This window comes from Rhinolophus sinicus, linkage group LG04 (assembly GCF_036562045.2).
Source record: "Rhinolophus sinicus isolate RSC01 linkage group LG04, ASM3656204v1, whole genome shotgun sequence".
Classification (NCBI taxonomy): Eukaryota; Metazoa; Chordata; class Mammalia; order Chiroptera; family Rhinolophidae; genus Rhinolophus; species Rhinolophus sinicus.
Genome location: NC_133754.1, coordinates 58,036,224 through 58,052,609, shown reverse-complemented (window position 1 = coordinate 58,052,609; position 16,386 = coordinate 58,036,224). Strand labels below are relative to the sequence as shown.

Below are 16,386 nucleotides of genomic sequence, written 5' to 3'. Positions count from 1 at the left end.
CCGGGTGTCATCAAAATCTTCCAATTTCACACCGAAAATGAGCCTTGGCTCAAGGCTTATGAATGCTCAGTTGTCCCCATTTCTGCTAAATGGATTCCTTTGAGAGCTGGCATCTTAACCCTTGGAAGGCCTCTGGAGGCGTGGTGTTCCCCAACAGGGCACTGCAGTGCAGAGAAACGTGCATCTGGATTCCTGCAGCCCAGTTGGAACAAAGGAAGCCTCAGAACTGGCCTGTCTCTGCCAAGAATGAATCCCCAGTGGGGAGAGATAACAATCCCCTCACCTGGGGGGCCTGGGAACAATACAACTGTAGCTCCTACAGCTGTTTCCGGGGTGCAGTGTTCAACCGGTCCCTGGGACCCCTCTCCTGAGCAACTCTGATCCACCCTTTGCCCATACTTTGTTCCTACTGCCTCTTCCCATTGAAAGAAATGGGTTCAGAGTTTTAATCTGCTATCAGTTTTACCTCTGCATGTCTGATGAGAATTACCACAAATGTCCTTAGGCCCCTGTTGGCATATTTGGATGAGGGACGAAAGAAGAGGAGGAGGGCTTGCTTCTCCTCATCCAGATTGGGACCTCAAGTCCAGTCTACATGCTTCATCTCCCCTCTGAAGGTCACTGCCATGGGCGTCTGCTTCATGTCACACACCCACTACTTCTGTTTCCTATCAGTCACTACCCGCTCTGTCCTCTCTGATCTTTTAGCTGTGAATTTACACCACAGAAGACCAACTGAATCCAAATGGGGTCTTGGCCCTGGGAGAGAGAGAACATGGTATTTTACATTTTAAGCAGGGTGGAGGGGGCAGAAGGACAGAAGCACATAACCAGTGGAAAAGTTAACCTTCATTCTGGGCATTTGCCCCTGCTGGCTTGTAAAAGTCATCCAGCCCACGGCAACATGGATGAACTTGGAGGACATTATAAGGTGAAATGAGCCAGTCACAAAAGACAAGTACTTTCTGCTTCCATTTATATGAGGCACCTAGAGTAGTCAGATTCACAGAGATAGAAAGAATGGTTGCCAGAGGCTGGGGGAAGCAGGAATGGGGAGATATTGCATAAGGGGTACAGAGTTTCAGTTTTGCATGATGAAAAAAGTTCTGTGGATGGATAATGCTGATGGCTGTACCACAATATGAATGCACTTAATGCCACGGAACTGTACACTTAAAAATGGTTAAGATAGTAAATTTTATGTTATGTATATTTCACCACAATGTAAAAGATTTCTTAAATGGTTAAAATGGTAAAAACAAAAAAAGTCACAATTGGTAAATTTATTCTAAATTAGAAACTGAATTAGTTATGTGCACATGAACAACTTAATTGGCTGGCAAAACAAACAAACAAAAGTCATCCAAGCCACAAGCCCAAGACACACCCCTGTTTTCTTTCTAGGGGAGTGATTTCCTCTTTATTCAGTCAGTTCCTGGAGCTTTGGTCTGACTGCCCTCCAATCAATCCTGCATACATTCAGTTTCTTTACCATCCCCTCCTGAAACCAAGGTCCTGTCACTTAGCACTAGAAACCTCCAGAGAGGCCTTTGAAGCCACACTGTTTTCCAACCTGAGCCAGACTTGCCTTTGTCAATACCCTGTGAGCCAGCCCTCACCTCTATTTCCTTCTCAGCCCGCAGAGAACCCTCAAAGGCTGCTGACGGACAAAGGAGATTTAATGTCACCACTGACACAACCTCCTTCAAAGGCTCTTCTCCTGTGCCCACTTTCAAAGGCCACATATTCTAAGACCACAGCAGGGACCAACAGCGACTTCTAAGGGAAGAGGCCCCAGGGGTGGAGCTGGGCTCAGCCCACACTGTTCAAGCACCAACCCTTCTCTGTGGGGCCTTGGACTGGAGCAGGGATATGAGCACCAAGGTTAGGGCCTTCAGCTGGTGGGAGCCCTGGGGGATTTTTGAGGCCACTGGGAAAAGGTTAATAGAAGCAGATTAAAACTCTCAGGGAGTAGCACCAGGCAAGAGCCACTCTTCAGAGACCACATCCCTGTCCCCATCCCACTTACCTGGTTACAGGTATTAATGTCTACCCCATTCCTCAGGTGATCCAAAGCTTTGTCCAAGTTACCTGATCTTGCTGCCCTGAGAAAGCTGGTAGCAGCATCGGCCTGTGAGGAGAAACAGCAGGCTGTCAGTGTGTTCTGTGTGGTAACAACCTCACGATCCCATTCAAGCCCAGGGCTGTGAAAAATGGGCAAGGTCATGGCGGCAGCCTTGCACCCTCCGATTACAGCACCCTGGTGCCCACCATGGTACCCAGGTGTGGTACGGGCCCTAGAACCCCTGGCAGGATCCCTCTGGGGTCTGTAATGTGAGGCTGCCCTCAAGCCCAGCCTCCCTTCCTTTTGGTATTTTTATGAGCAAGCATTTTTGGCTAAGACCCAGAAGGGACCAACCAGCTTTTGAGAGGGACCCCATTCTAAAGCCTGGTGTCTTACTGCTTTGATGTTTCCAAGGGCTCTACATCTTTACTAAAGAGCCTACATCAATCACATAGCCCCTGGCCCCCATGAGTCATGGATGCAGGCACTATAGGAACCAAACGTGCTCTTTGGTGCTATTTTGTGGTTTTGTTTTTTAAGTAAACAGCACATAGCATTTACTGTGCGCTAAGAACCATTATCAGCACTTTACATATAATATAGATTTATACACACACAGATATGTATCTAATTCTCATTAAAAAAAAACAACACCTAAGGTAAGTACTATTGTGGTCTCCATTTAATAAATGAGGGAACTGAGGCACAGAGAGTTAAAATCACTTGTGCAGGGTCACACCACAGGTAAAAGGCACAGCCGGGGACTACAATGCAGGCGGTTTGGCTCTGAAATCAGTTAACTTAACCTTCTTTCTTTGTTGCCAGCTTAACGTGAGCTGGCAGGTGCCCCTCATCTTGAATGAGAGTAAAGCACTTCTGTTCCCTAGGTGTTGCTGAGCCACCTACACCAACATATCAAGACGCTGCTGCCAGGAACATTTGTTTGTATTAAGGATAAATGACAGTCAGAAAGAGTGAGAGCTAAGGACAATAAAATAAAGTCAACGAATACAGACAAGTATAGTGGGAGAGCACATGATTACAGAGGGGTGAGGTGGCTTAGAGCAGCTCTCCTGTGTGTACCTGAGAGCCCTACATTCTTAGGCACCTTTATACCTGTTTCCTTATCTAAAAGCCAGGGAGGGTAAGGCCTTTCTCATTGCTGTGAAGCTGAAAGGAAATAATACATATTATTAGGTTGGTGCAAAAGTAATTGCGGTTTCTGCAATTGTTTTTAACCTTTTAAACTGTAATTGCTTTTGCACCAACCTAATATTATCATTATTATATCAGCACAAGTGCTGAGTATGGTGCTCACTCAGGTTGAGTCTGACAGGTAAGAGTCACATGACAGGCCATAGGTGATGCGTGTGATGCCATTCTTCCAGAAGTCCCATCCATACATCATGTTTTTTCCTCCTGTCTCCTTCCTTCATGCTACCTCTTTAGAGAATATGTTATAGTGGGCTGAATGGTGGTCCTAAAAAGCTATGTCTGAGCCTTAATCTGTGGCAGAGTAAGTAAATGCTGTGCTCACCTCCTCTCAGGACCACATCAATTACAACTAAACCACAGAACAACTATTATTGAGATTCGCCTGAAGTCTAGCTGAACCGAAGCCCTACAACTATGGACATACAGAAAGCCACTTCAAGACTGGTAAGAGGGGCAGAGACCTGGAACGGGTTGGTCCCACACCTGAGTGTGGCCATTAAAAATCAGAAGAGATATCTCGGCTATGGAGGTTGCCCCCTGTGGAGCAAGGGATCCCAGCCCCTCCTCAGCCCAGGGCTTCAATGCCAGCAAGAGAAGTCCCATAACTTCTGGCTGTGAAAACCAGCAGAGATTGTGGCTGAGTGAGACAGAGGTCAGCTGCACTCCCAGGCACTCATCTTAAAGGCGCATGGATTTACTCACTGACAGACTCATTCGCTCTCAGCTCAAGCTCTGGAGCAGCAGCTTGAAAGGCACCAGACAGACATAGAGGAACTGAGTTGTCTAACTTCATTAAGAAGGGGCAGCTTTCTCCCTGATGGAGAACTCATGGAAGCCATTGTTTCTTTGCTTAACCCTCCCCCTCCCTGAGTGCAGACGCAGGCAGACACCCTTTCTCTGAGTCTCCATCAAACTGGCCCCACCCTGGTGATTCCCTGAGACCATGCGCCACCCTTCAGGCACACCAAAGCTGCTTCCAGTGGCTTTTCCGTATAAACGACCTGCCTTGGTTCAGGCTGCAGAGTTTCCTAAAATCTCTCAAAGGTTCACAAAACTCAAACAAGAAGACCTGGCTTCAGCATGTCTCATACCTCTGGCTAAGCAGCCATAAGCCCAGCACTAGCAACAGTCAGCCTTGGTGGCTTGGCCTCTCAAGGCACCTCTAAGCAGAGTGCAGATGGCAACCATCTCTAGATTGCTTTGTGGCTCATGCCAAGTGGCCCCAGGCAGATCATAGACTGTGGCTGAACTTGGCCTGCAGCAGGGCCCCTCCCAGGAGGCCCTAGGCCTCGCAGTCCCAGTGGCCAGCTTCACACTGGGCCAGACCATCACCCAGCCACCTCCAAATATGACACACCCAAAGGGCAGACTGGGCAGGCACCAGAGCCCTGATAGAGCAAACTCTGCTCTGTAGGGTCAGCCCCTGCACAACAGCCCCTTCACTGTAGTCACAGCCAGTCCTCACAGACAAGCATCTTGAAGGTCAATCCCTCCCACTGATGTGCAAACCGCAATCAAGTCTCAACTACAACAGGAAGGCACACACAAGAGACACACCTGGCACACCCGGCTCTGGTGACCAGAGAGACTGCACCACTGGGTCCCACAACCCACCTAGGCCACTCTAGTAAGACCAGGAAGCATAGCAGTCCTACATAGAAACACACACAGGGAGGCAGCCAAAATGGGGAGACAAAGAAACATGTCCCAAATAAAAGAACAGAACAAAGCTCCAGAGAGAGAACAGATGAAATGGAGACAAGCAATCTACTAATGCAGAGTTCCAAACATAGGTTATAAGGATGCTCAATGGTCTCAGGAAGATCTTCAACAAAGAGATAGGAAACATAAAAATGGAGATAGAAAACATAAAAAAGAACCAGTCAGAAATAAAGACTACAATAACTGAATGAAGACTACATTAGAGGGAATCTACAGTAGCTTAGATGAAGCAGAGGATCAAATCAGAGATTCAGAAGACAAGGTAGCAGAAAACACCCAATCAGAACAGCAAAAAGAAAACAGAATCCAAAAACTGAGGAAAGTTTAAGGGGTCTCTGGGACAACATCAAGTGTACCAACATTTTCATCATAGAGGTACCAGAAGGAGAAGAAAGAGCAAGCAATTGAAAACCTATTTGAAGAAATGATGACTGAAAACTTCCCTAAGTTGGTGAAGGAAATAGATATATAAGCCCAGGAAGTGCAGAGTCCCAAACAAGATAAACCCAAAGAGGTCCACACCAAGACACATCATAATTAAAATGCCAAAGGTTAAAGACAAAGAGAGAATCTTAAAAGCAGCAAGAGAAAAACAATTAGTTACTACAAGGGAGCTGCCATAAGACTGTCAGCTGGTTTCTCAACAGAAACTTTGCAGGCAAGAAGGGAGTGGCAGGAAATATTCAAAGTGATGAAAAGCAAGGACCTACAACCAAGATTACTCTACCCAGCAAAGCTATCATTTAAAATTGAAGGACAGGGCGGATGGGTGGCTCAGTTGGTTAGAGCGCGAGCTCTGGGCAATGGGGCTGCCGGTTCAGTTCCCACATGGGGTCAGTGAGCTGCACCCTCTGCAACTAGAATGAAGTCAATGAGCTGCCGCTCAGCTCCCAGGTGGCCAGGTGGCTCAGTTGGTTGGAGGGAGTCCTCTCAACCACAAGGTTGCTGGTTCGACTCCTCGACTCCCGCAAGGGATGGTGGGGTCCGCCCTTCACAACTAAGATTCAACAAGGCACCTTCTGCTGAGCTCCCGGATGGCTCAGTTGGTTGTAGTGCGGGCTCTCAACCACAAGGTTGCCGGTTCTACTCCCACAAGGGATGGTGGGCTGCGCCCCCTGCAAATAACAACTGACAATGGCAACTGGACCTGGAGCTGAGCTGCGCCCTCCACAAATAAGACTGAAAGGACAACAACTTGACTTGGAAAAGTCCTGGAAGTACATACTGTTCCCCAATAAAGTCCTGTTCCCCTTCCCCAATAAAATCTTTTAAATAAATAAATAAAATAAAAATGAAGGACAGATAAAGAGCTTCCCAGAAAAAGCTAAAGGAGTTCATCACCACCAAACCAATATTACAAGGAATGTTAGAGGGACTTCTTTCAGACAAAAAACAAAAAAATAAAAATAAAAAATAAAAATAGTAAAATAGCAATAACTATACATCTATCAACAATTACTTTAAATGTAAATGGATTAAATATTCCAGTCATAAGATAGGGTGGCTGAATGGATAAGAAAACCAGACCCTTACATATGCTGCCTACAAGAGACTCACTTGAGATCAAAAGACACACAAAGACTCAAAGTAAAGGGATGGGAAAAAGATATTTCATGAAAATGGAAATGAAAAAAACAAAAACAAAAAAGCTGTGGTAACAATACTTATGCCAGACTTTAAAACAAAGTCTATAACAAGATACAAAGAAGGACCCAGTAATCCCACTTCTGGGTAATTATCCGAAAAAACTCAAAATGCTACTTTGAGGGGACATATGCATCCATATGTTCATTACAGCATTGTTTAGTGGCCATGATGAGGAGGCAGCCTGGGTGTCTGTCAATGGATGAATGGACAAAGAGTAGGTTGTACTCAATATTCCATATAATGGAATATTGCTTGGCCATGGAAGGAAATAGGTTCTTGCCATTAGCAGCGGCATGGGTGGACCTGAAGGGTATTGTGCTGAGTGAAGTATTATATCAGACAGTGAAAGACAGATGCAATGTGATTTCACTTATATGAGAAATGTAAGGAGCAAAATAAACAAACAAACCAAACAGAACAAACTCATAGACACAGAGAACATTTTGATGGTTGCCTGATAGGAGGGGGGGTGGGAATGGGTGAAAAGGGGAAGGGATTAAGAAGTACAGATTGGTTGTTACAAAGTAGTTATGTGGATGTAGGGTATAGCATAAGCAATACAGTAAAAAATATTATAACTATCCATGGTGTCAGATGGGTACTAGATTTTTTTGGGGTGGTGGATGGAAGGGGTGTTGGGAGACAGAGTGAAAAAGGCATTAAGAAGTACAAATTGATAGTTACAAAGTAGTCATGGGGATGTAAAGTACAGCATAGGGAATACAGGCAATAACATGGTAATAATTATGTATAGCGCCAGGTGGGTACTAGACTAGTCAGGGGGACCACTTCTTAAATTATGCAAATGTCTAACCACTGTGCTGTACACCTGAAATTAATATAAAATAATACTGAATGTTAACTGTAATTGAAAAATTGAAAAGGGGGGGGAAATGAAGGGGAATAAAAGGTTCAAATTTCCAGGTATAAAACAAATAAGTCACAGGGATGTAATGTACAGCATAGAGTATATAGTCAATACTATTGTCATAGCATAATGTCAGATGGTTGCTGACTTATGGTGATCACTTCTTTAGGTATATAAATGTTGAATAACTATTGTGTACACCTGAAACTAATGTAATATTGTATGTTAGCTATATTTTAATAAAAATCTTCAAAAAATAAAATGTATTTTACATACATCTTTCTCAAGTTATTTGATTTATGCAAGTCTTGTCTCCCCAGCCAAATATTTGCTTCTTGGGTTAGGGACCAAATTTTCTACTGCTTTTGAATCCTTCAAAGCATGAAGTGTCTGCTAGGCCAAGACCTCCCTTGGCCTAAAACACAGGGCACCTAATATTCCCAGGTTCCTTGGCAAGACATCTGTGGTGGAGGAAATATTTCAGAAATGAGGGTCAATCCGTTGGTTCCCCATGAGCTGTATTCTCAGAGAAATCAGACGCAAGGTTTTGTCCCTCAGAGGAATGTGTGTCTGTGCCTGCTGATTCAGAAAGACTGTCAACTATTATATAGACAGAGTATTTTCCTATATCCAACTATTAGGAAGAACACTATATTTTTCCCTAAGAATAAGAGTGTTAGAGAGACATACCTCCAGCTATCCCCTCTACCTAAACTACCTTCTGCAGCACAATAATAGAACTTAGGATGAAAACCTGAGAATGGTGGGTAAAAACAGATGCAATATCAACTGATACTGTTTGACTGTTAAAAGTCCTGAATGTAGAAAGTGAAGCAGAGTATTTCTGACAGACGGATACACAGATAAATAGAGAGTAAGGTATCCCAGTGTAGACTAGGCTGAAGAGTGTTAAATAGTTTCTGCAGTTTGTATAATAATGGAATTATGATACTATTACTAGTCATTGGGCATATGTATTGCCAACATGATACCTTTTAATCATCATAACAAGCAGTGAGGTAGTATAATTATTATCCCCATTTTAGGGGTCATGAAACTGATATCAGGAGAGGTTAAAAACTTGCCCAAATTCTGCACTTAATTAACATTCAGGGAATCAGCCGGGAACTCCCTGTCTAAAGCTTCTGCCTTTTTTATTGCCCTTGACCCTGAGGTGCATTCTCAGCAATTTCAAATCTGAGGGTGTCCACACAGACTGCACGGACTGGGAGGGACCACATACCTTTCCCCATCAAACAGCTAATCCATGGCAGAAAAAGGGTCCCCAGCAGATCCCAGCTCTGACCCCTGAGCCCTGTGTTAAAGCCAAGTCAGGCCTCTAAAAAGGAATCATCCTGTCCCAGTCCTTCCTTTTGCTGGTGACAAAATTGATGGTAAAATAAAGTGACTGGCTGAGGTCACCAGATAGTTAAAGTTCAGTGGCTAAGACTTTTTCACTTTCTTTTTGGTCTTCTCTAGGCATAGAGTAATCGGCACATAAGCAGGATCCTCAGGGTATGTTACAGGTGAATTATAGATAATGGTGGCAGAAAATCAGTCCACAATGACCCTAAACCCTGAATCATCACTGAGGAGCTGCCACCCTCTCTGAGCACCTCACCAAGGCTGCCCACTTGTGTCTTTGCCCCTTCCTCATCTTGGGCTGTACTTTAATTTTACCTGTGAGAAAACTGCTCGCGCCTGCATTGAGGGGAAGAGGGGGTGTACACATTTTGTTGTGTCCCCGGCCCACATCCCTGCTGGTTAATCCCAGAACTTCCTTTCATAACAAAATAAGTTTGCTTTTATAAAGCTCTGACTGAGTTTTAAGCACTTTACTTAAATTAATTCTCTCCAATAATCTCATGAGGCAGGTACTTTTATTGTCTCCTTTGCACAGATGAGGTAAATTAATCATAGAGAAATGAAGTGACTTGTCCAAAGTCACACAACTAATATGTGGCTTGGCCAGGATTTGAATCTAGGTAGCCTGCCTCCGGGGTCTTTCTCTTAACCCTGGTGCTGTACTGCCTCACAGGCCAATCATTTTCTAGTGCCCATAAGATTCTTCGCAAATTCAGCTTCAGCTGGAGGAAGGCTTCCACCTGCACTGAGAGGCTGTGCCCACTTCAGCCCTCACTCCAGAAGGAAGTAAGCGGAGGGGAAAGGAAGGGAATGGAATTCCTTCTGGGACTCAAGTTGTCATCAGGGCTGCTCAGGAAAAAGGAGGTGAACCCTTGGTTACCTGAGACACCCAGACTATTATTAAACTTGCACTTCCTGAGTGGGGTGATACGAATATAGCAATATATAAGCAGCTGAGGGGGCTCCAGTGTCCTGGGAGGGAAAGGCCGGAAGCTGCTAAATGTCAGCATGCTTGTAACACATGAGCCGTGAAGGCTTCAAAAACAGAGGCCAGGAGAATTTTAGTTTTAGGCGGGGTAAGAGAACCCTAGGGCCTCTCTCTTCACATCTTCTCTGGGACTTGGGATGGCCTAAGTTCTCCCAGGACAAATCATGACTTACTTTTTCAAGGTCTTTTACTGCAACATTCTTATCTCAAAAGATGAGTGGAAACTGAGCTATTTATTAATTTCTATAAACAGTGATAAGACAGTCTCTTTCCCAAAGGGTCCTGTTTGGGCAAAATGCAGTTTCTTTAACAAAGTCCTCGTCAGAACTCCCAGGAAGAGATTCCAGATCCTTTCCTGCGGGTACTGCAGCACATCCAGAAGAGTACAGCAGGCAGCGTTCTGGATGTGGAGCTGTCTGCGTGGCTGTTGGGGTTGCCCTCTACATCTGAGAGTTCCTTCAAATTCAGCGCCTCGTATTTCTCGCAGGCCACATCAGGCCTCACAGAAAGGACAGTTTCAGCCAGCTCGCACACCTGTGTGGCCGCTGCCTTTATCCCATCGACTACAGAGAAACAGATGTGAACCCTGGGTCACAGTGTGTTTATAGCAGGTTTCTTTCCTTTTTCTTTCCAGAAAGTTCTGCTTTTAAAGCTTTATGAACTGTCTCCTCCAGGTGCTCCAATCAGAATACCATTGGCAAAGATAAAATGAACAAATCAAAGGTGTCATTAGGGAAAAGAGATGTGTAAGCAGGAGTCCTGGATTCCATTATCATCTCCCAACACGACTGCCAGGCCTTGGGAAAAACCCTGTCCGTGCTTGTGCTCTTCCTGAATCCTGCCTCAGAGGCTGGGTGATGCCGTGATGTGTGAAAAGCCAGAGTGGACCCTTTTGCTGGGAAGACCTTGTGTAAATTCCTGCTCTGCCACTTGATGCTGTGCCTCTCACAAGTTCCCAAACCTCAATTTCCCCATTGCCATAATGGGGCTAACACCCAGCTTGCTGGGGTCTGTGACAGGGCCAAGGCACAGGGAAAGCACCAGGCTCCCGAGCACACAACAGGTCTGCCTTCCTCTCGCCCCCATTCATTGCCTGCTACCTCTGGCCCTCGGGGCCATCGTGTTGCTAAGGTTTAGGGGTCAGGCATGCCATGAGCGAGGCGGTCCCTTCTCCGGCCAATGGCCAAGGCCGTGGCATCCCCGCTGGTCCGGCTGGGTCCTGGTGAAGGGCAGCTGGGCGTCCCCACACCAAAATCCGCTAGGCGGGACTCTCTTCCCGGGGTGAGGGGGACGCGGCCTCGACTAGGGCCCCGCGCGCCCCGGGTCCCCTCTGGGAACCTGAGCGACGGCTCCGCACTCCCGCGTGCGCCGCTCACCCGGGCCGCCTCCCGGAACCAGCCCCTCAGCCAAGGCAGCCTCCAGGCTAAAGGAATTTTCCTCTGGATCTTGCTGGAAGCCGTGGCCGCCCGGCGCGCGTCCCCGCACCCTCCCGAAAGTTGGCGCCTGCGAAGCCCGCAGCGAGGGGCCCGGTGCCCCGAACCCCGCACAGCGGCCCCCCGCGCGCGGAGCTCCCTGGCCGAGCGACCGCGGGCCAGTCGTCACTCACCGCAGGGTCTGGACCGGACCTGCCCTGTCTCGCTGCCATCGTCCGGCGCCCGCGCTGCAATCCGAGCCCGGCTCCCTGCTCCCCCTCCCCCGTTATCTGCTCGGCGGCGCGGGGAGCGCCAGCAAGTTACGCGGCATCTGGCTAAAAATACAGGCTCCCTGCGCTGGGCTCAGGCTCCGGCGCGGACTCTGCGCCCGCCCGCCCTCCAGCCGGCCAGCCAGCCAGCCAGCCGCTAATGGGATCTCTTCATTTTCTCTCCATTATGTCAGATAGGAAAGTTAATGCGAAGAGATCTCAGGAGGGAAAGCACCTGCTTTCAAGCCCAGCGGAGGGGGGAGCATGGAGGGTGCGGGTGGGGTGCGGCCCGAGCTGCAGGTGCGGGCCCGGGCGGAGAGCTGGCGTCCTGCCTCTGCAGAAGGGAGGCACACACGTCCAATGGAGGTGAGGAGCTCCAAGCTGCACGGCACTCCCGCCCTTCCTCCTGTCATCCGGCTGCCCTAGTGAATGGGCTTCGGAGCCTGTAAAGACGGCCAGGGTGAGCTCAGCAAAGTCTATTTATGCCCCATAACCAATTTGCATGTTTTGAGCTTTTACACCCTGTCCTGAGATCCCAGCTAATCAGTCTATTCCAGATTCTGCCGGAGAGCAGAGACGCGAAATGAAGCTGAGAGGCAGGACGCAGATCTGTTACTACGGCCTCCCTCATCCCTCAGGTCTGCTGCTGTTAATGAAATGTCACCCAAGGCTGGAGTACGCTCCCAGTTATCTGCTCTGGGACCATCCTCACCTTTTCATGAGGTCATTTCAGGGGCAGATGTCAAAGCATGTTGGGGCTGGCCATGTCTTTGGAGTGACAGCAGGGATTGTTAAGAGCAGGCTCAACATAGTCATGAAAAATGGTCAGCAAAAGCAATGCCAGATACCTGGGCCCCTGACAATATTGCTTGTTCAAATCATAGATGTTCTATATTATGAGCCTGGTTTCATGCTCTCTTCAAATAGCTGTCCAGACACAATACCAAATGCTCTTTTTCCACCCCTCCTACCCTGACTCAGGAGTAGAGTAGAGCTGTATGCTGGTGAGGAATTATTAACACATTGATCACCTTAGGTGATGGACATATTGCATTACCTCATATAACCCTCACAGCCACCCCGTAAGGTAGCCAATGGTAATAAAGTTGTGTGGATGGAGAAACTGAGCTTGGAGAGGTTAAGAGTCAGGACCAAGGTCACCACCGATCAATGGAGGGTCCTACTGACCCAAAGCCCTTCTGTGAACAGCACTGCCAGGATTCCTCACAAAAATGTGCTCAGAGCCAGAAGAGATAATGTGGAGGATGTTCCTGAAAGGTAGAAAACACTCTGAGAGTGTTTTCCAAAATAAGGTGTTCTTCAAGCCCATTTGAGAATTATGGGAAAGTCCCAAACTAGTAGGATAAATAAAGATCAAGAGAAAAGATCAGGATGTTGCCAAAAAAGAGTGATCTGAAGCATATAATGCAAATAACTCCTCCCTATGTGGGTGAAAAAAACAAAACAAAAACAAAAACAAAAAAAACAAAAAAAAACACTTGTATTTGAAGACAGCATCAGAATTCTCCAGGCCAAGAACCTCAACATTGTCAGAGGATGAATTTCAGGACAGGCAACTTCTGAAAGGTGGCTGAAAAACCCCCACTCTGCTGTACCAAAGGGCAGGGTGTCTGGATGGGGTAGTCACTGCAGCCCCTTCTCTCCCCACACACACTTTTTAAAAGTACAAGTCATGCTACAGGTCTCTTGCCCTGTGCCTCTTAAAACTGCTTCTCAGATCTGCTTAATCCTCTTCACCGAAAGCTTCCATTAATAAATTATGGTTACTGGAACAGCCCTGATCATAGCCCAGTGGGACATCGCAAGGGATTCTAAAGCACTGTTCCAACATTAATATTTAGAGAGAGAAAAAGCCCTAGTCAAATGGAAGATGAATAATATGTACAATACTTTCAAAACACTGATACAATTGACTTGCACAATAAACTGAAAGAGTATTTTTTAACAGCTATATTGAATATTGAAGTATAGTTGACATACCATAAACCACATATCTAAAATGTAGTTTGGTAAGTTTTGATATTATGTATGCCCCCCATAAAACTATCACTACAATCAAGATAATGAAACTCCAAAAGTTTCCTCTTGTCCCTTAGTGATCCCTCCCTCCTGCCAGTTGGTCCATGTGCGTGCCAACACCTGGTATGGTCAGTGTTAATTAAGACATCCTAATACTTGTGTACTAGTATGTCAGTAATTTGTATTATAATTTAATTTGTATTTTCCTGATAACTAATGATGTTAAACATCTTCTCAGGGGCTTACTTGCCATCCACATAGGTATTTTTTTTCTTTGCTGATGTATCCGTTGAAATCTCTTGCCCTTTTTTAAATTGGGTTGTTTGTTTTTCTATTATTGAGTTTTGAGAATATCTATTTTAAAGGTGAGATAAACTGAGATCTTGCAAGTAAAGTGAAATGTTCAAAGTTAAATACAAAACAAAAAAATCCCAGTCCAACTTTGGTACCCAGATCTTATAACTCCTAAGCCCAGTACTCCTTATACTATACAGTGCTATAGGTTATAGACAATCACAAAGGAAAAAGTAGAGATAGTCATAGTGGACCAGAAGCTGAATACAATCCATAGCACTGTGAAAGTAATGGGAAAGATGCTAAGGTATTATCAGAGGACTTGAGTACTCAGGACTGCCAAGAACTCTTGATGCTAGCCATGACCTCATTAGGGTTGAGGCTTTACAACTTAGATATGTGAAGAGTTAAGCAAGGCCCAAGAGGGGAAGAAAAGAAATGACTACAGACATGTTGCTCAGTAAGGTTTGAGGTTAAAGGAACTGAGATGGCAGACACTGAAGATGAGGAAGCTAAAGGACATGACCCTCAAGATGTAAACTCTACCAGGACTAGAGCCTGGAACCCCAGAATGGGACTAACTATAAGGTGCCCTCTCCCAGGTGTGGTAGCCTGGTCACCATGATTCAATTATAAGCTGCTCACAGGCAGAGACAGCTTGATTCACATGTTCTGTGTACCCAGCCGCTTCCCCTTGCTGTCCCCACTAGCTCCCTATGTGCTTAGCATAGGGCTGGGCAGTCGCGCCAAGTAATTGCTTATGGACAAATGTCTAAAGACGACATAAGCACTATTTCTAGTAGTCATAAGGAAACTGTAAATCATGGGTTTAAATTGACGTAGAGAAGATTTAGATTATTCAGAAAGGCCGAATCTTTGCTGAGGATCCTTCAGGATAGCAGAGAAAGATAACTCACCATTTGATACAGCGTATAAAAGCACAGGATAAACAAAATGACTTGTAGGGGTCTCTTTGGGTTCTAGGGATTCGGAAAGATAAGCCATTATTTTTTCCCCATTAATTGACTATCATTCCTCCACCTTCTATCACTATCACACCCGTCAACAACAAATATTCATCCTACTCCTTGCCTGTTTCCTGGTTTTTTTCATACTTCAAGGCTGCATTTTTTATTGCAGGTATTTAGTGTGCCCAAGAGATCTGCCAGTGAGAATCACCGAAACTAAAGCAAAGGAACAAAAAGGGATTGATGGGCTAAAGAAAAAACTAGGGGTTCTCAGTGAGGACACCAGACCACTTGTTCTATCCTACAGATTCACAGCGTCCGCAGGTTTTTTCCAATCTTGCTAAATATTTTACCAACTACCTCCGCAGTTCCCTCCGCAGAGAAGCATAATGAAGTGCTGGAGGCTTTCGCTGTGGAGTTCAGTCCTCTAGGCCACTTTAAGCTACGTCAGGAGGAGACAGTGCAGGAAATAAAAAGAGAAGAAATTCACTGTGCAACACATAAAATCCCTGGGTAGAATGGGAGCCTGGAACCGCTATGGGCCCCCTGCCACAAACTCTCCCGTGAATCTTTAGCTCTTCCAAGAACTGGGAGAAGACTTCTTTCTGCTCAAAAGCCTGAAGCAAACAATCCCAGGGGTGTGGGATTCTCAGCTGACTGCCTCCCAAGAATGCTTTAGAGAACCAGGAACAGGAAGCTTCCTGTGGCGGCTAGCCTGGACCCAAGCTGGCTCCCCTCTAAAGGAACATCAGAGCGGAAATTCAGGGCAGACCCAGGATTCCAGTGAAGGGCTTCCTGGTACCTCCCGCCCTGGGCAATGACCATTCCTCTCCCCTGCAGTTAACTGGAGGACAGATGTGTCCCTCCTTCTCCTCGTCCTGCTTTAACCATCCTCTGCAATCTACTCAGACTTGGAACTGACTTAATAACAAGAGCTTTTCTGGGAAACCTTAAAATAATTGAAGTTACTAGGCCCACCCACTACAGTTGAGCTGAGTAACTTTGATAAGGGAAACAACTTTACTGAGCCTTCGTTTCCTCATCACTAGAATGCAGATAACTTGGCCCACCTCTCCAGTTGTTGTAAGAATAATGTGAAAATGCCTTAGCACCACTTTGGGCACATAGTAGGTACTCAATAAATGATAGTTGGACACTCTTTTTCCCTCCTTCCCTTCCTTCTTCTCAGCCAAAGCATTTGCCAAAGGTTAACTCCCCCCACACCCCAGGTATGGGGTGCTACTGATCTTGTTTCTATCCTGGAAAATTAAGGCCTAGTCACTACTTATCCAAGATCAAACATCCACATCAGAGAACAGGACCCCATGAATCTCCAACACTCTGCTATAGCAACTAGACCTCTTGGGCCTATAAAGAACCATTTTCAATTTCCATTTTCTCTGCAGTGAGGAAACAGTTCTCCAGTAATGTATACAGCTGATGTCCTGCTCCCCCACCCCCCACCCCCCACCCCTGCCCCATGACTGACAGCTCCTCTTGCAGCATTCCTGCCATTGGCTGCATCGTGGCCTG

At 46.1% G+C, this 16,386-nt stretch overlaps 1 protein-coding gene across 15 annotated transcripts in view; it reads right to left on the bottom strand.

Moving 5' to 3' along the window:
* The window catches only part of ANK1 (ankyrin 1), a 201,730-nt gene that overhangs the window by 90,715 nt on the left and 94,629 nt on the right, over nucleotides 1-16,386 (bottom strand). For 12 of the 15 annotated variants that reach the window (XM_019742079.2, XM_019742089.2, XM_019742082.2 and 9 more), the window contains exon 2: nucleotides 2,030-2,131. The exons of 1 other annotated variant lie outside the window; for it this stretch is intronic. In XM_019742079.2, the coding sequence (XP_019597638.1) occupies nucleotides 2,030-2,131 (102 nt within the window). Of the gene's footprint in view, nucleotides 1-2,029; nucleotides 2,132-11,476; nucleotides 11,645-16,386 lie in introns of those variants that run through there. 2 more of the 15 variants (XM_019742083.2, XM_019742087.2) reach the window with 2 other exon arrangements.